Raw genomic sequence first — 22,216 nt, forward strand, 5'->3', positions numbered from 1 at the left:
CCAATTAGTCTACAGGACAAGAATTCTTGCTGACATTGCTGACATTTTTTTCAGTTGTCTTAACGGTGATCCTGAGCCGTTTTAGTTTTAGGGTCCTTTTATACTCTTAGGAACTATTGAGGACCCCAAAAAATTTTTTTGGTGGATTATATCTATCAATGTTGACTGTATTTGAAGTTTAAATTGAGCAATTTAAAAGGATCTATTTATTCATTTAAAAAATGATAATAAGCCCATTACATGTTAAAAGGAAATAATATGCCTTTTATAAAAATAACTACATTTGTGGAAAAAAAATACTGAGAGTGATATTGTTTAATATTTTTGCAAACCTCCCTCATGTCTGACTTATAAAAGACGCTTGGAAGTTCATGTCTGCTTCTACAACCTGTTGTTTTGCTTGAAGTATTCGAAGAAAATCCAACCTCACACAAATATATGCCCAGAAAAGCAAGAAGTATTTCAATAGCCTTTCCAGAAAATTATGGTATTCTTTAATCCTCCATCAAAATTTTGCAAGTAATCTCAGCGAGTAGTAGATTCTTAACCTTCTTTTTAATAATGCAGACTTTTCATATTCCGTCATAATAAAATCGCTTGGTCTCCCTTGCACTTTAACTGGATCTTCTCCCCATACATGATTCTGTAACATCCTTCATTAGCCATCTCAAAAATGTTGGCTCATGAGTCGTCTTCTAATGACAACACATTATATAATACTTAAAAAATACATTTATAAATATCACCACTAATCTCATCAGAGAGTCTTTTAAATGTTGGGAACCTGTCAAGTTCCCAGTTTTCCAAAAATCTAATTTTCTTTCACTTGAAAACTCCAGTTTTACCATTGGCAATGAATCCTGCAAGCTATTTTCCTTGAATTGACAGGCTCACTCACCTCTGAATAACCAGCTAGTTCACACGCAACTCAAACATTCACGTAGGTTCTTTTCCTGGAGGCAGCTTCTGGTCCAGCACAGCCTAGCAGCTATGGGCTATGCAAAGAGGTCTGACTGAAGGACAGCCACGACTTGCTTCTATTCCCTGGTGCTGGCACAACGAACATCTTCCCCATCAGGCTCATCCTGGGAGAACACCTGGTTTTCCCTCTGTTTAAAGTGTGTGTGTGTGTGTGTGTGTGTGTGTGTGTGTAAATAAAAACTTTTAACCACTAATGCACTGGTTCCCAAACTCATCTGCACATTTGAAATCATGTGGAAAGCTTCCCAAATTACTAATGTCTATGTCCCGCCACCAAAAATTATGAGTTTGCAGATGGCCTGAGCCAAAGGGTTTCAAAAAGATACCCAGGTGATTCTAAAGTGCACACAAATTTGAAAACCACTCTACCAGTCCCTATTTATTAAAAAGAATGGAACCAGGGCGCCTGGGTGGCTCAGTCGGTTGGGCAGCCGACTTCGGCTCAGGTCATGATCTCGCGGTCCGTGGGTTCAAGCCCCGCGTCGGGCTCTGTGCTGACAGCTCGGAGCCTGGAGCCTGTTTCGGATTCTGTGTCTCCCTTTCTCTGACCCTCCCCCGTTCATGCTCTGTCTCTCTCTGTCTCAAAAATAAATAAACGTTAAAAAAAATTTTTTAAACCCAGCAGAAGAAGAGAAATAATAAAGATCAGAGCAGAAATAAACAATATAGAATCTAAAAAAACTGTAGAGCAGATCAACGAAACCAAGAGTTGGTTTTTTGAAAAAATAAACAAAATTGACAAACCTCTAGCCAGGCTTCTCAAAAAGAAAAGGGAGATGACCCAAATAGATAAAATCATGAATGAAAATGGAATTATTACAACCAATCCCTCAGAGATACAAACAATTATCAGGGAATACTATGAAAAATTATATGCCAACAAATTGGACAACCTGGAAGAAATGGACAAATTCCTGAACACCCACACTCTTCCAAAACTCAATCAGGAGGAAATAGAAAGCTTGAACAGACCCATAACCAGCGAAGAAATTGAATCGGTTATCAAAAATCTCCCAACAAATAAGAGTCCAGGACCAGATGGCTTCCCAGGGGAGTTCTACCAGACGTTTAAAGCAGAGATAATACCTATCCTTCTCAAGCTATTCCAAGAAATAGAAAGGGAAGGAAAACTTCCAGACTCATTCTATGAAGCCAGTATTACTTTGATTCCTAAACCAGACAGAGACCCAGTAAAAAAAGAGAACTACAGGCCAATATCCCTGATGAATATGGATGCAAAAATTCTCAATAAGATACTAGCAAATTGAATTCAACAGCATATAAAAAGAATTATTCACCATGATCAAGTGGGATTCATTCCTGGGATGCAGGGCTGGTTCAACATTCGCAAATCAATCAACGTGATACATCACATTAACAAAAAAAAAGAGAAGAACCATATGATCCTGTCAATCGATGCAGAAAAGGCCTTTGATAAAATCCAGCACCCTTTCTTAATAAAAACCCTTGAGAAAGTCGGGATAGAAGGAACATACTTAAAGATCATAAAAGCCATTTATGAAAAGCCCACAGCTAACATCATCCTCAACGGGGAAAAACTGAGAGCTTTTTCCCTGAGATCAGGAACACGACAGGGATGCCCACTCTCACCGTTGTTATTTAACATAGTGCTGGAAGTTCTAGCATCAGCAATCAGACAACAAAAGGAAATCAAAGGCATCAAAATTGGCAAAGATGAAGTCAAGCTTTCGCTTTTTGCAGATGACATGATATTATACATGGAAAATCCGATAGACTCCACCAAAAGTCTGCTAGAACTGATACATGAATTCAGCAAAGTTGCAGGATACAAAATCAATGTACAGAAATCAGTTGCATTCTTATACACTAACAATGAAGCAACAGAAAGACAAATAAAGAAACTGAGCCCATTCACAATTGCACCAAGAAGCATAAAATACCTAGGAATAAATCTAACCAAAGATGTAAAGGATCTGTATGCTGAAAACTATAGAAAGCTTATGAAGGTAATTGAAGAAGATTTAAAGAAATGGAAAGACATTCCCTGCTCATGGATTGGAAAAATAAATATTGTCAAAATGTCAATACTACCCAAAGCTATCTACACATTCAATGCAATCCCAATCAAAATTGCACCAGCATTCTTCTCGAAACTAGAACAAGCAATCCTAAAATTCATATGGAACCACAAAAGGCCCCGAATAGCCAAAGGAATTTTGAAGAAGAAGACCAAAGCAGGAGGCATCACAATCCCAGACTTCAGCCTCTACTACAAAGCTGTCATCATCAAGACAGCATGGTATTGGCACAAAAACAGACACACAGACCAATGGAATAGAATAGAAACCCCAGAACTAGACCCACAAACATATGGCCAACTCATCTTTGACAAAGCAGGAAAGAACATCCAATGGAAAAAAGACAGCCTCTTTAACAAATGGTGCTGGGAGAACTGGACAGCAACATGCAGAAGGTTGAAACTAGACCACTTTCTCACACCATTTACAAAAATAAACTCAAAATGGATAAAGGACCTAAATGTGAGACAGGAAACCATCAGAACCTTAGAGGAGAAAGCAGGAAAAGACCTCTCTGACCTCAGCCGTAGCAATCTCTTACTCGACACATCCCCAAAGGCAAGGGAATTAAAAGCAAAAGTGAATTACTGGGACCTTATGAAGATAAAAAGCTTCTGCACAGCAAAGGAAACAACCAACAAAACTAAAAGACAACCAACGGAATGGGAAAAGATATTTGCAAATGACATATCGGACAAAGGGCTAGTATCTAAAATCTATAAAGAGCTCACCAAACTCCACACCCGAAAAACAAATAACCCAGTGAAGAAATGGGCAGAAAACATGAATAGACACTTCTCTAAAGAAGACATCCAGATGGCCAACAGGCACATGAAAAGATGTTCAGCGTCGCTCCTTATCAGGGAAATACAAATCAAAACCACACTCAGGTATCACCTCACGCCAGTCAGAGTGGCCAAAATGAACAAATCAGGAGACTATAGATGCTGGAGAGGATGTGGAGAAACGGGAACCCTCTTGCACTGTTGGTGGGAATGCAAATTGGTGCAGCCGCTCTGGAAAACAGTGTGGAGGTTCCTCAGAAAATTAAAAATAGACCTACCCTATGACCCAGCAATAGCACTGCTAGGAATCTACCCAAGGGATACAGGAGTACTGATGCATAGGGGCACGTGTACCCCAATGTTCATAGCAGCACTCTCAACAATAGCCAAATTATGGAAAGAGCCTAAATGTCCATCAACTGATGAATGGATAAAGAAATTGTGGTTTATATACACAATGGAATACTACGTGGCAATGAGAAAAAATGAAATATGGCCTTTTGTAGCAACGTGGATGGAACTGGAGAGTGTGATGCTAAGTGAAATAAGCCATACAGAGAAAGACAGATACCATATGGTTTCACTCTTATGTGGATCCTGAGAAACTCAACAGGAACCCATGGGGGAGGGGAAGGGAGAAAAAAAAAAAGACGTTAGAGTGGGAGAGAGCCAAAGCATAAGAGACTGTTAAAAACTGAGAACAAACTGAGGGTTGATGGGGGGTGGGAGGGAGGGGCGGGTGGGTGATGGGTATTGAGGAGGGCACCTTTTGGGATGAGCACTGGGTGTTGTATGGAAACCAATTTGTCAATAAACTTCATAAAAAAAAAAAATAATATATGTGCAAAAAAAAAAAAAAAAAAATTTTTTTAAAAATAAAAATAAAAAATAAAAAGAACGGAACCATCCTGCAGGTAGAATTCACACCTCTCCCACGGGCAGACAGCACCAGAGCACTTGGATAGCCAGCCCAGCCCCGGGAGCCCCAAGTTCCATCTCTGTCAAGCAGACCTTCTTGGACAGATCTTAAAGGAGTAGACAATCTGTTGCTTACTAGTGGGCCATGGTTTGTTTTTCTAAGCATCTAGAAGGCCTTTATATTTGCTTAATATATTTTATTTTAATTTTTTTAAATTTTATTTTAGTTAGTTAATATACAGTGCAGTATTGGCCACAGAAGTTGAATTCAGTGATTCACCACTTACACACAACACCCAGTGCTCATCACAGCAAGTGCCCTTCTTAAGACTCATCACCCATCTAGCACACCTCCCACCCCTCTCCCTCCATCAACCCTCAGTTTGCTCTCTATCGTTAAGAGTCTCTTGTGGTTTGTTTCCCTTTCTTTCCCCCATCCTTCCCATATGTTCATCTGTTTCCTTTCTTTTTTTTTTTTTTTTAACGTTTATTTATTTTGAGAGAGTGTGTGTGTGCGCGAGCAGGGGAGGTGTAGAGAGAGGGAGAGAGAGAATCCCACACAGGCTCCATGCTGTCGGCACAGAGCCCGATATGGGGCTCAAACCCACAAACAGTGGGATCATGACCTGAGCTGAAACGAAAAGTTGGACGCTTAACCAACCAAGCCACCCAGGTGCCCCTCATCTGTTTGGTTTCTTAAATTCCACATATGAGTGAAATCATATATTTGTCTTTCTCTGACTGACTTCACTTAGCATAATACATTCTAACTCCAGCCACATCATTACAAATGGCAAGACTTCATTTTTTTGGTGGCTGAATATAGTGTGTGTGTGTGTGTGTGTCTGGGTGTGTACCCATAGTTTGACTATTGTTGACGGTGCTGCTGTAAACAGTGGGGTACATGTACCCCCTTTGAAGCTGTATTTTTGTATCCTTTGGGTAAATACTTAATCATGCAATTACTGGATCACAGAGTAGTTCTGTTTTTAGTTGTTTTTGTTTGTTTGTTTCGTTTTTTGTTTTTGGAACCTCCATACTCTTCTCCAGATTGGCTGCATCAGTTTTCATTCCCACCAACAGTGCAAGACGGTTCCCCTGTCGCCACAGCCTCGCCAACACCTGTTCTTTCTTGAGTTAATTGTAGCCATTCTGACAGGCGTAAGGTGGTTCCTCGTCATGGTTTTGGTTTGTACTTCCCTGACTGAGTGACATTGAGCATTTTTTCATGTGTCTCTTAGCCATCTGGATGTCTTCTTTGGAACATTGTCTATTCATATCTTCTATCCATTTCTTAACTGGGTTGTTTGGTTTTGGGGGTGTCGAGTCTAATAAGTTCTTTATAGGTTTTAGATACGAACGCTTTATCAGATACGCCATTTGCAAATATCTTCTCCCATGACGCAGGCTGCCTTTTAGTTTTGTTGTTTCCTTTGCTGTGGAGAAGCTCTTTATCTTGACGAGGTCCCAATAGTTCATGTTTGCTTTCGTTTCCCTTGCCTTCAGCTAATAAGAAGTTACTCCAGCCAAGGTCAAAGAGGTTGCTGCCCAGTGTTCTTCTCTAGGATTTTGATAGGTTCCTGTCTCACATTTAGGTCGTTCATCCATTTTGAATTTGTTTTTGTGTATGGTGGAACAAAGTGGTCCAGTTTCATTCTTTTGCGTGTTGTTGTCTCGTTTTCCCAACACCATTTGTGGAAGAGACTTTTTTTCACGGAATGTTCTTTCCTGCTTTGTCAAAGATAAATTGACCATGTAGTTGTGGGTCCATTTCTGTGTTTTCTATTCTGTTCCATTAATGTGTGTGTCTGTTTTTGTGCCAGTACCATATTGTCTTGATGATTACAGCTTTGTAATATAGCTTGAAATCCGGACTTGTGATGCCTCTAGTTTTGTTTTTCTTGTTCAGGATTGCTTGGGCTATTCGGGGTCTTTTGTGGTTCCACACAAACTTTCAGATTGTTTGTTCTAGCTCTGCGAAGAACGCTGGTGGTATAGGGATTGCATTAAATATGTAGATTGCTTTGGGTGGTATCCACATTTTAACAATATTTGTTCTTCCTATCCATGAGCATGGAATGTTTTTCCGTTTCTTTGCGTTCTCTTCAATTTCTTTCGTAAGTCTTCTATAGTTTTCAGAGTATAGGTCTTTTTCCTCTTTAGTTAGATTTATTCCTATTGTTTTTGGTGTAACTGCAAATGGGACTGATTCCTTGATTTCTTTTTCTGCCGCTTCATTATTGGTGTATAGAAATGCAACAGATTTCTGCACGTTGATTTCATATCCTATGACTTCACTGAGTTCACATATCAGTTCTAGCATTTTTTTTTTAATCACGTTGATTAAAATTAAGGAATTGAAACGAGTCTTTTGGGTTTTCTCCATAGGGTCTCGTGTCATCTGCACATAGTGAACGTTGGACTTCTTCTTTGCCGATTTGTTTGCCCTTTATGTCTTTTGCTGAGGCTAAGACTTCCAGTACTATGTTAGGTAGTAATGGTGAGAATGGGCCATATTTGCCTTAAAATTTAAAATAGAACTAGGTCGCCATTTATTTCCCCTCTTGGACATTCCATGAAACGATCTTAGCGAGGTCGTTGAGCCATTGCCAGAAAGAGACTGCTGAACTAAAGAAAATGCAGTGGAAATGCCATTTTTTATTTTGTAAAGAAAGAGGCCATTTGGTGCTCTGTACTTCTGTGCACGTATTTCAGCAAAAGAATCTCTTCAGAAGCTGTTCTTAACAGAGGCCTCAAGGAGGCTGAAATATCGGCCCATATGACTTCCTTTTAGTCAACGTAAAGGAATTTATAGGCACACATTTCAGCAATTTGCACAGCTTCACGGTCTACAAAGCTGTTTTTCTTCTGGTCACATTCACATCAGCTGATCTGTAGCCCAATGTCATTTCTGCGGCGAGGGCTCGCAGGACTTCAGCCTTAGCCTGGGAAAGGCTTATATTCTGGTATAAAAGGTTACAAGGATTGAGTGGGACAGAAAATGATTCTTCGGTTTTCTCCACCTGGCTGTTTTCAGGCGAGTGGCACTTTTGGGTGCCTTTCTGTTTCGGCCTGGAGTCGGTCCGGTGATGAGGTGAAAAGTCCCGTACGTCGTTCTTCTGTTGTATGTAGTCAGCTTTAAACCGGAAAGCAGATCGTTTCTCGAGTCTTTTTGCAGGCTTTTTTTTTTTTTTTAATTCACTTGCCTGAGCCCCAACCGGTAGGTATAGTAAGAGGCCGGGCTCAGGCAGCCCTCCTGGCTTTAAAGGTGTCAGTCCGCTGGTGGACACGGACAAGTGAGCAGGTGAGCACAGCTCAGCGGGGAGGGAAGGAAGGGCTCACATTTCAGAGTGACTCACGGATGAGGCTCTTGGCAGTAGTTCAGGGCCACGAGATCCAAAGCCTCTACTCTATGGCTAAGACCATGGGGCCCAGAGGGGTTTCCTGCGGCCCCAGCTAGCCACTTGCGGACGCCTGGGTCCCCACTTGCTTTCTCGTCCCTGGCTGAACTCTCGTGTCCTACACTAGCTCTCTTCCGTGGATTGTTGTCCGGCAGGATGCCGATGTGTCATACTTCCTGCGCCTTCCTGCCCCAGCTTCCCGCATTCCTTCCACATCCAGTTACGAGTGAATCGAGTGAATCGTGAGATCGTGTGAATCGGAGAGCCCCGCGTGCATTCCCACTGGGTGAGATCGCTGTGGACATGATGTGTGCGGCTCGGGGAGCAGGAAGCCAAGGACAGCAGGCTTGTCACGTATTCCGGGACACCACCTTTCCCATTCCGGCTTCTGAGGTTTATCGTCACACGCCTCTATTTCCTCCCGGTGGTCTCCCAACGAGCATAAATACGTGGACAGATAGCCTGGCCTTTATCTTTGCCGCAGGACCTACCCTGTGCCTTCTCAGACTTTGAAACATAAATTACCAGCGGGGCGCCTGCGTGGCTCAGTCGGTTGGGCAGCCAACGCCGGCTCAGGTCATGATCTCACGGTTCGTGGGTTCAAGCCCTGCATCGGGCTCTGTGCTGACGGCTCGGAGCCTGGAGCCTGCTTCGGATTCTGTGTCTCCCTCTCTCTCTGCCCCTCCCCCGTTCATGCTGTCTCTCTGTCTCAAAAATAAATAAACATGAAAAAGAATTAAATAAAAATTAATTAATAGCATAACTATATATGTACATACACGTCACCTATCTCACATTACTTTTAGATACAGCACTGGGGACAGAGTAGCTGAAAACCTACCTTGGGCCTCAGGACTGTTGTCCGCACCGCAGAGTAATTAAGAATTAGCAGTTGAGCAATGGGGATTATGACGCTCTAAAAGGATTTCTCGGGTGGCCACATGCTGAGGCATTTGATTGCCACATCCGCAAACTGTAGGCCCCCTGGGTGGTTGTGGTGGCTGTGGCAGCTTTAAACAACAAAATGAGCTGCAATCAACCACAGCGTCAAGATTAAAAATATTTCCCTTGTTTCCTGGAGCGTTGGGAGTCCAGTTCTTTCTAAGGGTCCTTTTTCACTTACATCCGTCATGGCGCCGAGGAACGTGCCAAGCGGCAGGTAGAGCGCCACTTGCTGACGTGGGAGTGAGTGTGGCCACAGAACACAGGACTGAGTTGGGAAGCATTACACGGGAACTTGGCCTCCGCTTCCCTCACCAGAAAAGTAAGAATCATGATTTCGCAATGCCTGCTGTGCGCTCCCGATCGCAAAATTGAGTGCGTTTAGGGCGCTGTCTGCCCTTGTCGCGGCCCTGTCCGTGTCAGCGGCTCCCCACCTGACACCACGTCCAGATTCGCTTCTTGGTGCCCGGGCCAGACAAAGCAGCCTCGGCGGCAAGCGGGCTGATGGGCTTAGCGCCTACGGTTTCCTCGCCTGACTGCCCTGCTGATTCGCCACCTGGTTACACCACACATGTGTCTCTCTCTCCACTCCTTCTTCCCTGTCTGGGACAATCCCAGAGGGTGGACCTTGGCGTCAGACCCCCGGCTCCCATCCCACTAGCTCGGGATCTCTGACGAGTTACTTTTCGTCCTCTCTTGTCCACCCATAAAGTGTTTGATGGCTGGAGAAACGGAACGAGGTCGTGTCAGTCATGTGATGGATGGCACGGGGCAGTCACTTCATCCAAGTTAGCGTCAGCATTGTTCGCCTTGTTGGCTGGTGATCGCATGTCACTCTCTGACGGGTCGTATTCGTGGGACTATTTTATTTTTAAAAAATACTTACTTTGAGAGAGAAGACGTGCGTGTGCACAGGGGAGAGGCAGAGAGAGAATCCCAAGCAGGCTCAGTGCTGTCAGCGCAGAGCCCCACGTGGGGTTCCATCTCACCAACCGCAAGATCATGACCTGAGCTATGACCCGAGCGCAGATCGAGAGTCGGATGCTTAAGGCTTAACTGACTGAGCCACCCAGGCGCCCCCGTGGAGCTACTTTCGAATCCAAAAGTGTCAGGTCTGACCCCGTAGCAGGTTAGACGTTACAACTGCCCACCTTCAGCAGTAGAGAGACAAAAAGTATTAAAAAATCAGTATTTAAAAAAGTATTAAGATCAGCAAAAGAATTACGTATCTCTTCCCCTTTCTGTTCTCTTGGTTTGTTTTATAGTCTACTGTTTTTCGTAAGTCGAGCACGATAACTACCAGGAGGATGTGCCTTATTTCGCAAATCAGGTTACATAGTGTGCGCACTCAGAAGGAGAGGGAGAGATGAAAAGCTTCTAATCCCGGCCTCAGTCAGTCCGAGTCTGTCTCACAGCAGATTCTCTAGAAATCCGCCTTTCCCCCGGCTTGCGGCAGCCTTCGTCACAGCTTCTGCGCGGACGGCTTTGCAAGCGAAGCAAAGCCCGTCACTTTCAGAGTTTGCCAGAGGGAGGATGCTGGATCTTAAGCCTAAAGTGCTGTCGTGGGTTCTCTCCAGTGGACTTGTAACCGGTCTCATTATATTTAGAGTTTTATATCCATTTATATCGTTAGCGCCTTAAATCGGCTCTTCCCACACGAGCTAGGATAGCTTTCTAAAACCCAAAATGAAAGCAGCCAGCCAGGGTGAGACCACTGACGTTGTACGGATCACAGCTGCAGACAGGGAAGCAGCCGCCCCATCCCGTGGCCTCTCCGGTCCCCAACCCCAGCAGCGTGTCTTGGGACATAGCCAGGGACGTAGGCGGTGCAGAAACATCGAGCAGCCGCGCCCCAGGCGCAGGCCTTATATACCCCAGTGCGGATGTGAAAAACCCTGGAATGGTTGGCACCTAATGCCAGCTCATCGTGTCATCTCAAATACACGAAAAAGCGGCACCAAGAGAGAGCTGAGACGCCAGATGGAGACATGGGTGAAATGAATTTTCAAATGGGATGAATGAGAAAAGAGTCGTTATCTAAAGGGTTAACATACAGACCATGAGCGGAGAATTTCAAAGGAAAAAGTTATGTCTTATTACACCATGATCCTGGCTAATAGCTTTTCAAGACTTTGAGAAAAATAACTCTACACACGCACTTATTTTTTTTTTTTTTAAGGAAAAACTTTATGCCTTACTGCACCATGATCCTGGCTGATAGCTTTTCAAAACTTTGAGAGAAAAATAACTGCGAGCAGAGAATTTCAAAACTGGGACAGACTTCAGAAGCCACCTACATACCCCGGCCCTCCGTGTTCTATCTGAAAAGCATCTGCAGAGCTCACAGAATTTAGGAAATGCAAATTATAAGCTCAGAGGGATACCCCGTAGCCCACTGACCGCCCCCCACCCCCCCACACCAGTGGGGGACTGAGATGTCCTGGAAAGGGAAACTTCCGGGTGTAGAAATACCAAAACTTTGCAGTTCTACCCATTTTTGCGAAAATTTCTATAAAATGTCATTAAGCTTTTCTTGCTGGCTCAGGTGGTTGGTTTTTTTTTTTTTTTCCTTCTTTTGATTTTTTTTTTTTCATTGAGAAACATCAGGTAGCCCACTCTGTTCTTGATTAACTTATTATCCCCGGTGGTTTGAGGCTTCAGGAGGTTCTCCTGAGTCACCATCAAGGAGAATTCCCTGCTAAATTAACGGATGTGAGTGTGGCGTGCACCCTTTTTCACAGAGAGAGAATGAAGAATAATAATGTCGGTCCACATTCCCTGTCTAAAACCCTTGAATCCTGACAAGTTTCTAAATTTAGATGTTTTCCCATTTTAGCAAGGCACTTGAGCACATCCAGTGTGCATGACAAACAGCCCCAGGGGTGCTCGTTCAACACGTTATCCCGTCTGCCCCCAAACCTCTGAATGCTTCTACTATAAATGGGATCAAGACTAGACATAAATAGCCCAGTGTGCAGTTAGGCCAGGTTTTCGGCTTCATAGAAAGAACTTGATTTTCAGAGGTTTTAACACTTGGGAATTGTGGATGAGAAATCATAGACCCATAGGTAACACGCACTGAAGATTTACCTACCGTGTGCCAGGCAGGTGCTGTGCTAAGTGCTTTATGCATTGTCTCAGTAAGTCCTCCCAATAGGTGGATATTTCTGTCACTCCCCTTTGCAAATGGGGAAAACGGATGCACAGAGGCGTTAAGTAACTTGCCCACGGTCACGGTCACACGGCTAGTTAGCAGAGCTAGGATATAAAGCAGCGCTGACATTTACCAAGCGCTTGTTACACATTAGGTACTCTTCTAAGCGTGTTCTCACTCACGGGATCTGCAGTCATTTCCCACACTTAACAGGCAAGAGGCCGTAGGGAGATCACATGACACGCCCAAGGTTCAGTCGGATAGATGGTATGATTTCAGAGCATGTGTGCTCAGCGGGTACCATGTTGTATGCACGCGTAGCAATAAAGCACCGGGCCGTGAGGTTCAGCAAAACGAGTTACGACACTGGAGGCTGGGGCAGCTCTCTCGGCATAGATTTCCTCAAATGTCAGCAACACTGTTGCACTCCTTACACCCTGATATCCTCACTGCACATGTTACAACGTCTTCATGTGGAATCACTTACTATGCGAGCTGTGAATGGGGCGCCTGGGTAGCTCAGTCGGTTGAGCGTCCGACCTCTGCTCAGGTCATGATCTCAGCGCTTGTGGGTTCGAGCCCCACATCGGACTCTGTGCTGACAGCTCGGAGCCTGGAGCCTGCTTCGGATTCTATGTCTCCCTCTCTCTCTGCCCCTCCTCCACTCTGTCTCTCTCTGTCAAAAGTAAATAAACATTAAAAATAAAAAAAGCTGTGAAGGCCAGTTTTCTTGTGGACTTGACCCTAGAAAGCCCTGTCATTCTCTGAACAGCCCTTCTGGGCGCTGTGTTGAGTCAGTGGGTCCCACAAGCAGCTGGAAGCTAGGAACTGTCCCCTGCGGCTCAGAACCCCCCCCCCCCCCCGCTCTCTCGGTGGGAACCTGCGTGTCCGTAGCAGAAAAGCTGTGCTCATCTCAGGCAAGCCCGTGGGGGTGGAGATGGCCTTACGTGGAAGACCGCAAAACCAAGCAGAATTCACCAGGCATTACCAAAGGTTTTGTTTTGATATCCTGGGTCATTGTCCCATCTGGCAGTGCTGGCCTTTCCCCCTTGGTCTAATCCTGAGAAGAGCTGACGGGTTTTATCGGCACTGGCCTGGCACGCTCCACTGAACGTAGCCCAGAATTTTCCAGAGCCAGCCGTCCGTAGCCCCCCATATGCAAGAGACCCATGCGGTCCACTTAGACCAGTGACCCCGCTCCTGCCGGAAGCACTGGGCACTCTCAGCTTGTCGCTTGTCACCCGCCACATTGAGGGGCCGCTTTCCCCCGCAGTCTGGCCGCGTCCTGCGCTTTGGTGACACCAGCGTGTCGTAGTCTTCCACATCTTTCCCGAGTTTGCAGGGGTTCAGGTTTCTGCTCCGGAAGGGTGCCTGAAGTTAGACCCTCTGGTGCCACGGAGGTCCAAGCAGGGTGGCCTCTCGTCGATGCCCCCTTATTGCTCAGGGCTGTGGCTCCAGGACAGGGCAGGTGGCTGCGCCTCGGGACTCCTGAGGTAGCGTCATGCTGGCTGGTGTGCTCTTTCTGGAAGCTCCGTGAAGCCCCGCGGGGCCACCGGGAGCCACGTGGTGTTCTACCCCCCGTGCTTCGGAGCTGGTTTTCCTTTCCCCGTTGTCACTGCCTTTCTTCTTTGCCCCTCAGCTCATGTCCTGTGGCTTCTAAACTCCGGCGCTAACCAGAGAAGCAAAACCCCCCGCATGGCTGCCGCCTCCAAGGGTTCCCACCGCCCCTGCCGCGCTCCTCTCTGCCTGCATTTCCTTTTCCCCCTGTTCTAGTTCTTTCCCTCGACACTTCCGGCCTGAGCATTAGCCTCGCCTGGCACGTCGAGGGCCCACACCACCTTTGATGCTTCTCAGGTATTTTCTCCGTCCGCGTTGGGCTCAAGAGCTGTTCATTTGCCGCAGGAGACGTTTCCTTTTCTTTTTCCCCCACCTGTCATTTCACTTCCGGATTCGATGCCGCTCTGGTTGCTTGAGGTGGTCTGACCTCCCTGTAAGTGGCAATAGGTTGATGTCTGCTTCTCTTTTCACTGATGGGGGGGGGGGGGTTGCTGAGCTACAGGGTCACTCCAGTGGGGTGCCCGTAGATTGAGTTTGAAGTCATCGTGTGGGCTTCTCTTTGAATCGGTTTGCTACAAACATGGGAGATGATAGAATCCTGCATTCGTTTTTGTTTAGTACTAGCCGCTGTGAGAAACGTGATTGGGGGGGGGGGGGATCAGCATCCTAAAATAGCCCATCACGTGGCAGACAGCTCAAGGCCAAGAGAAATATGCAGGCTCTCACCTGCGGGGGGGGGGGGGGTTCTTCTCCAAAATGAGAGATTTGGTACACGTGAAAAGGAAAACAAATACTGCAGTGTATACGTAAGCCTGTCAACTAGTAATTTAATTAGCTACATCTTGTCTCTTGGGTGAACTTGAATCACAAGCTACTTCAATGTACCCGGAGCAGAAATTGACCCAGAGGGTGGGCCTGTGTGAGGTGCTCCCCAGGAGAACAGAGTAGCGTCCTAATGTGGCAAGTGTGAGAGATGTTTGTTTTTAAAGGTAAAAAGCGATTCGTGCATTTGTATGGTTTCTTCGCGCAATTTTTATTTCCAGAACAGAGCATTTGGCTCCAGTACTCAAGACACGGCAAGGCATACTTTTCTGTTGCCCAAGAGGGACTTCTTTTTACTCTTTGGTAATGAAAAGCCCTGATAAATGCAGCTCGCGGTGCAGATTAGAGTCAAATCAGGCGTTGATCATTCAAGGGGAAAAGACTGAGTGGTTCCGTTCTTTCAGAGTGTGGCCCCTGTGTCGCAGGGGGAAAGCGAGTCCCAGGGAGAAGAGGGGGCCGAAGCGTTCCGATGGGGTCCGGCCGGCCGTCTCCGAATTCCAAGCGTCTTGCCTCTTCCCCCTGGTGCTCCGAGTTTACACTAGGTGGCATGCAAGGAAAGCCGAACAAATTCAGAAACTCGCTTGCGCGTTCACAGAACCCTTCGGGCCGAGCTGCGATCGGCGATCGGCGGGCGCGGCGTCGGCGCGGGCTGCGTGGACTGACGCTGTTGTGTTGTTCCCTCCCCAGGATGAAGTGCCCCCTCGCCGGCGCGAATAAGAGGTTTCTGATTAACACGATTAAGAACACGCTGCCCTCCCACAAAGAGCAGGACCCTGAGCCGAAAGAGGCCACGAAGGCACCTGCGAAAAGCCAGAGCCGGAAGGAAGAGCACCGCAAGGGGCACCGAGGCCACCCTTACAAGCCCAGCTCCCAGGGCCGGGGCGCGCGCGGCGGCCCCTCGCCACCGCCGAAGCGGAGCAGCCCGGAGAGGGGCCCGGCGAGGGGCCCGGCGAGGGGCCCGGCGAGGTACGAGAAGCGGTCCGACAAGCGGTGAGGCCGGGACCGCGCGGCCGCTGCCTCCGGGACTGGGGCTTGTGCGGACGCGGGGTTGGGGCACGGGGCACGGGCCTCGGGCTGGAGTGGTTTTTCGCGCCGGTCCTTTGCGGCGGCGACACGGCTGTCCGCGCCCGGGGACTCGTCTGCAGGCGGCGCGGCAGGTTTCGGCCACTCGGGCAGCGCCCCGCGCACGCGTGTGGTTTCTGTTCTCGCTCGTTCGCCAGTTGGTTTCGAAATAAATCTGCAACGGAAACGAAGTTCCCCGAGATGGTTACGACTAGTTCCAGGGTTGTTTGTTTGTTTGTTTCATGTGTTCCAATCGTGGTCATTTCTCAAGTTTTCTCCAAAAAAAAAAAACAAAAACAAAAACCACTTGTAAATGCTAGACGTTATCTTGCTGGAGGCCGAATTTCAGAGGCAGAGGTCAGCCGGCCAGTGACCGTGCTTAGGCCGAGGTGTGGCCCTAGGAAGGGCTGGAAATGTACCAGGAAGAAACGCAGCGAGAGACGCCTTGCCGGTTTCCTTTTCCTGCGAGCGAGCTGTCGGGGAGGGTGCCCACAGGGCTTTGGGTTTGGTGTTCCGTACCAAAAGCCAGAGGGGGGAAACGGGGCTCTGTCGCTGTCTTGTGCGTTCTCAGACTCATTCCCCAGATGAACCACCTTTCCATAGTCAGTTTTGGGGGCAACGTGTGCGTTCTAAGCGGTGCTTTCAAAAGAACCCTCATAAAGTTAAATTTTTCAGTGCTGTGTCTTCTTGAGCTAAAGACCTACATTACCACCCTCAGTAGAGTTGTTTCCGAAATCTTAATTTAAATAAAAGTGTGTTTACAACGCCTTTTTCTGGTTTCGGTGTTGTTTTCTTGCTTTTTGTTTTGTTCGGTATCCGGGTGTCTCCCAAATGAACGTACAATTACAGACTTTGCAAACCCGCGTCCTTGCTTTCATGCTCAGGAAAATGCCACGAAGTCCCGTCTTCCCCAGCCCACAAAAGGAAGAAGAATCTGCCTGTCTGGTCCCCTCCCGGTTTTCCATAGCGCCTGACCTTATGCCTGGCTGCTCTCAGATAATCACCCGCCACAGCCTGTCCCCTGCTTCCTGGCAGCCAAGAAAAGCCCTTTCTCAGGGTCAGAAAGGAGCACATCCGAAAAGGTAGCTTTGGGGTGTTTATAGAGAAACTAGACTAGACCGAGTGCTGCTTCCCCAGCGAGCCACCGGCCACATCCTGAGTCTGCTCCGAGCTAAAAGCGCAGGAGGGACAAACCCAAGGCCTCGCTTGACCCTCCCGCCTCCCACCAGAGACCCCAGGGCCTCATCCTATGAGTTTGTAGCGACACAGCGGCACACGTTGCCCTCAGGACTTTATCCAAATCGACGTCTGCATTCGCTTACATTATTTGTGCTAAATTTGCAATGTTTTCTATTTAAATGCCAGAAATAGCATAGCGTTGTGAGTTTTTGAGAAATCTTGTTATAATTGAGTAAAATAAAGTTGTATTGTTTCAACTGTCTACGTTCTCCGTATTTAGAGCAAACTGCCAGGTTCTTATTCTTTAGAAGAAGATGGTTATAACGAGCACATTCTAACACTTACAGGAAGCCTCGTTAGCCTAACCATACTGAACCTTTCTTATTAAATTGTGTTCCAGGAGGAGTGTTCTACAGAATCACCTTCCCTTTAAAAGGAATTGTTCCCGGGGCGCCTGGGTGGCTCAGTCGGTTGAGCGTCCGACTTCAGCTCAGGTCACGATCTCGCGGTCTGTGAGGTCGAGCCCCGCGTCGGGCTCTGGGCTGACGGCTCGGAGCCTGGAGCCTGCTTCCGATTCTGTGTCTCCCTCTCTCTCTGCCCCTCCCCCGTTCATGCTCTGTCTCTCTCTGTCTCAAAAATAAATAAACGTCAAAAAAAAATTTTTTTTTTTAAATAAAAATAAAAGGAATTGTTCCCAGGGGCACCAGGGTGGCTCAGTCGGTTGAACTTCAGAGTCCTGGTTTCAGCTCAGGTCGTGATCTCACCATGCGTGAGAGCAAGCACCCCTCGGAGTCCACACTGACAGTGCAGAGCCTGCTTAGGATTCTCTCTCTCTCCCTCTCTCTGCCTCTCCCCCATCCGCATGCTCCTCTCTCGCAAAATAAATAAACATTTAAAAAAAAAAAGGAATTGTTCCACCTCCGAAAATGTTATTAGAATCTTTAAAACTTACGAGCAGCCGTGGTTTCCTGTATAGAAATGTCAAGAGCAAATTGATCTGTTCCTGTTCCATATCTGGACCGTGGATGTTGGCAGAAGCGATTGGTCCTGAGATGTCACACACACCAGCCACCTCCTACTTCTCCGCTTACCACCGCCCCCCCACCCCCACCCCGGAGAGCTTCCTCCGCCCCGGATACTGTCTGCTCTCCAGTATAATTGTATGTGGAGCTCACAGAGCCCAGCAGAGGAGTTCTAGGAGTTGAGTCTGAGCCTGCCTCTCCAGCTGGCTGGCTGCGGGGAGGGCCCTACCTGGTCACTTCCCTTCATCGTCCCCATCTGTACACTAAGATGTTTGGACTGAGTCCCCAGTTAAGTCGAGACAGAAGGACCAAGTGTTAGCCCTAAGTTTTCATGCCTCCACTAGGAAGCCGCAAGACTTGAGCACAAGTGCGACTTCGCAGAGTTCATTTTCTGTTTTAGTTGCTTTAGGAAACGCGGTCTCGAAGACATGTGAACCAAAAGTGCCGGTCTCGGCCGTGACCACTGACCTGCTAGTGTCAGTCCTCCCAAATGGCCCACGCGTCATGGGAGAGGGAGCCAGAGCGGGTGGTTTTTCTTAGAGCGGGCTGAGAATGCTAAAGGACATTTCCTCAGGTCGGATTCTGGAAGGATCGGTGGGGTCTGGAAGGTGGCTGTGGAGTTTTGAATTTTCCCGTTTGTTTGTTTCAGGAGGGGCGGGACGGGGGTACGGAGCTGCCTCAAATCTCCTGGGAGAATTTATTCCTTCGCTGATGATCGATGTGACTTAGCGTGTCACTCACATTTTTATATCGTAATGACATAATCTCCGCCACTCCAGAGGTCCTGCCATTGTCTTCGGATCCTAAAGAGTAGCTGGCCCATAGTCAGTGCTTGTTTAATAGACCCATGAGGTGAATCCCTGATGAAGGGAAGCCTCACACTCTCTCAAGGAATGTTAAACTTGTAAATATTGTCACCAGGAGGAACTGATCGGCTAGACTAAACCATGTGGACAGTAACACTGTGTATCACCCGTGGGCCAAACTTGTCAGGCTTTTTCCCCCAGCTTTGCTGAGATACAGTTAACATATAACATTGTGTCAGTGTAGAATGTAAAATGTGGTGATTTGACAGAAGTCAACATTGTGAAATGATTACAAGAAGGTTACTTAGCACGTACATTACCTCACGGTTATCCATTTGTGTGTGTTGTGTGTGTGTGTGTGTGTGTGTGTAGCGAGAATGTTTAAGATAAGCTTCTACCTGTGTCCAAGGAAGGTGCTCTGCCCCATTCTGTAACTAAGGAAACAGGACAGGGTAAACAGTTTGCCCCGGTCACGGTCACGGATCTGGGAAGGGGCCGAGAGGCTGTCTGAAGCCAGGACTGTCTGAATCTACAAACCTACATTCTTTTCCTGTACATTATGCCAATCCGTATCTGAACTCAGCTCTCTCCAAACACAGGACTGGGATGTCTCGGTGTGTAATGGGCCAAGGAGTCCCAACTTGAGAGCCTGAAGAGCTTAAATAAGTCACGCAGTTGGTTAAAATGGACTCCTGGCGGCCTGAATGCCCAAGCCCCACCCAAGGAACCGGTGTCCTGGGCCAGTGTTTACCGCAGGCCGGTGGAGCCGTCTAAGCCATGAGGAAAACTTAGTTCTCTGGTTAAATGGTTATATGGCAGCTGACGGGAATATCGAAGGGCAATTACACTCCCACGTGAAGCAAAGATTTTAGGTTATTTCATATCCAGCCCCTCCTTTTTTCCATCCACAGGAATTGCAAGACTTGGGAGTTAAGAAATCTTAAGCTTCAAGGCCTCTTTGGTACCTTACATAACACCCCATCACCCAGGAGGCATGTGCTCCCCACCTCCCCCACCTCGGAAAAGGCGGGTCAGCAGGTCTTGGAATAAGCCCCGCCCTCATCGGAGAAGGCTAGTTTGCCGAACGCTCTGGTTTTTTTTTGTTTGTTTGTTTTTGTTTTTTCAACGTTTATTTATTTTTGGGACAGAGAGAGACAGAGCATGAACGGGGGAGGGGCAGAGAGAGAGGGAGACACAGAATCGGAAACAGGCTCCAGGCTCCGAGCCATCAGCCCAGAGCCCGACGCGGGGCTCGAACTCACGGACCGCGAGATCGTGACCTGGCTGAAGTCGGACGCTTAACCGACTGCGCCACCCAGGCGCCCCCCGAACGCTCTGTTTTGAAAAGGCTGCTAAGAGGCATGCACTCAGGCACACGGGGACACGGAAAGAAGTGAATTATTTAATTATTATTAATATTTAATTATTTAATAATTATTTTATAAGGTAAATTATTTAATCTACATTAAAACCGCCAACACGACACAGTAAGCAGAATTCAGGGGAATTTTATAACTAAGTCGTTTCTATTTGGGTCACCACGCTATCAATCTCAGTAGAAGGCCCTGGGCATTATCATGAAAAGGCCAATCATAAACAGATTTGGGTGCATCGTCAATAGTTTATTACTTGAGCTATTTGTCCCATCTGTCTAGCCCTGTAGCTCTCACCTTTGGTTTTCGTAACACAAAAATTCCCTGTGTGCAACATGAACCCTATGAAATATACCTTATGAAATACCCAAGAAACATCTATCTCCACCAGCCAGATGGATAGCTCGCCCTCAGCGCTTGTCCGCTATCCTCCGTAAATGGTTTTTTTCTCATTTGCTCCCCAGGTGTGTGGTTCCTTCGAGATGAACTAGTATATACCGCCCAGTTACAAGCCTCTATTTACTCCCAAGTTACAGGCCTGTCAGTCGGGGAGGATAGTCTTTCAAAGGTCAGTGTGGATTTTCAAACAAAAAACTGCAAACCTGGTTTTTAATCCTATATCCTACGTGGAGAGCAAGCCGTCCATTTGCTCGCTCGCTCACTCACTCCGTCGGTAAGAGAGCGAAGCAAATGGGACCAGCACACGCTGGGCCCAGATTGGAGCAATTTAACTCCCGGCCTCAAAGTCTTCTATAAGCCATGGTCGTATCCACCACATTTAAAGGTAGAGGGCATTCTTGAAGCTCACTGTTTGCTTCTCCAAATTTGTCTGGCCCTGCCCGCAGGCATACCAATTTTCTACATTTGGGAAGCAGTCCGTGGTGGTTCATTAGCACAAAAACAGCACAAAAGCTTTCAGTTTCAATGTTTTTTTAAAGTCAAAATTTTCACTGTGACAAGTTCTAAAAATACGTAGGTGGCTAGTGAACCTCAAAACTATGTGTGTGACTCTCAAACATAAGCACAGAAGACAATACGTCATATATGGCCAGATCATGTAAAACTAAAAACACACTAAAAATATGCTTTAAAAAAGTTATCAATAGATGAAATGTTCACAGAAAATACAAACATCCAGGGGCGCCTGGGCAGCTCCGTCGGGTAAGCATCTGACTATTGATGTCAGCTCACGTCGTAGTCTCATGGTCTGTGAGATCGAGCCCCACGCTGGGCTCTGCGCTGACAGCACGGAGCCTGCTTTGGATTCTCTCTCTCTCCCTCTCTCTCTTCCCCTCCTCTGCTGTCTCTCTCTCTCTCTCGAAAATAAATAAATGAGCATTTTTTCAAAAGAAAATACAAACATCCAGCAAGCACATGAAAAATGTTCAACTCACCAATAAATTAAAAAATGCAAATTAAAATGATTTTTTTCTTTTTCAAAATAGCTGGGCTTTTTAAAAAGTAATTCTGGGGGCGCCTGGGTGGCGCAGTCGGTTAAGCATCCGACTTCAGCCAGGTCACGATCTTGCGGTGCGTGAGTTCGAGCCCCGCGTCAGGCTCTGGGCTGATGGCTCAGAGCCTGGAGCCTGTTTCCGATTCTGTGTCTCCCTCTCTCTCTGCCCCTCGCCCGTTCATGCTCTGTCTCTCTCTGTCCCAAAAATAAATAAACGTTGAAAAAAAAAAAAGTTTTAAAAAGTAATTCTGCTAACCAGAGTATGTTGATACAAATACTCTCGAAAAACAATTAGCAAGAGGGTAAAATGACTCCGTATTTCCAGGACTCACTGAAATGGTCTTCGTTGACAAAGAAATGCTGCTTCTAAAAGCTACATAGTGAGATTTCCATCCAATTGAGTATGTATCTTTATCTAGGTATTTGCTGAAACTATCCTCAATTAGTTGTCTTTTTGTTCTTGCCTTTGTTTTAATAACACTGTTATAGAACCATATTGACAAACATAGCAATAATATCAATGTAAAAAATGTAGATAACAAAGCTCTTTCCTTACATGTTAATTACATTCATTTTTCCCATGTTGCCTTGTAGTCAGTCCCGTCCATTCGTTATAAGGTTGGGATGTTCTTTTGCAGGATGGGGTACCTGCTGTGAATTAGTGACCAATGAATTACTCTTTCTCTCATAAAAGGTCTGGA

At 46.6% G+C, this 22,216-nt stretch overlaps 1 protein-coding gene across 1 annotated transcript in view; it reads left to right on the forward strand.

Moving 5' to 3' along the window:
- The window catches only part of LOC124511168 (protein POLR1D-like), a 52,025-nt gene extending 35,575 nt beyond the window's left edge, over positions 1-16,450 (forward strand). The window contains exon 3 of the mRNA XM_047078133.1: positions 15,308-16,450. Within this exon, the coding sequence (XP_046934089.1) occupies positions 15,308-15,614 (307 nt within the window). The 3' untranslated portion in view covers positions 15,615-16,450. The remainder of the gene's footprint in view (positions 1-15,307) is intronic.
- The last annotated feature ends 5,766 nt before the right edge of the window (positions 16,451-22,216 follow it).

The sequence above is a fragment of the Lynx rufus genome, unplaced genomic scaffold (assembly GCF_022079265.1).
Source record: "Lynx rufus isolate CCGP_SWC_20201006 ecotype Redwood Valley unplaced genomic scaffold, mLynRuf1.p SCAF_1, whole genome shotgun sequence".
NCBI classification, from domain to species: domain Eukaryota; kingdom Metazoa; phylum Chordata; class Mammalia; order Carnivora; family Felidae; genus Lynx; species Lynx rufus.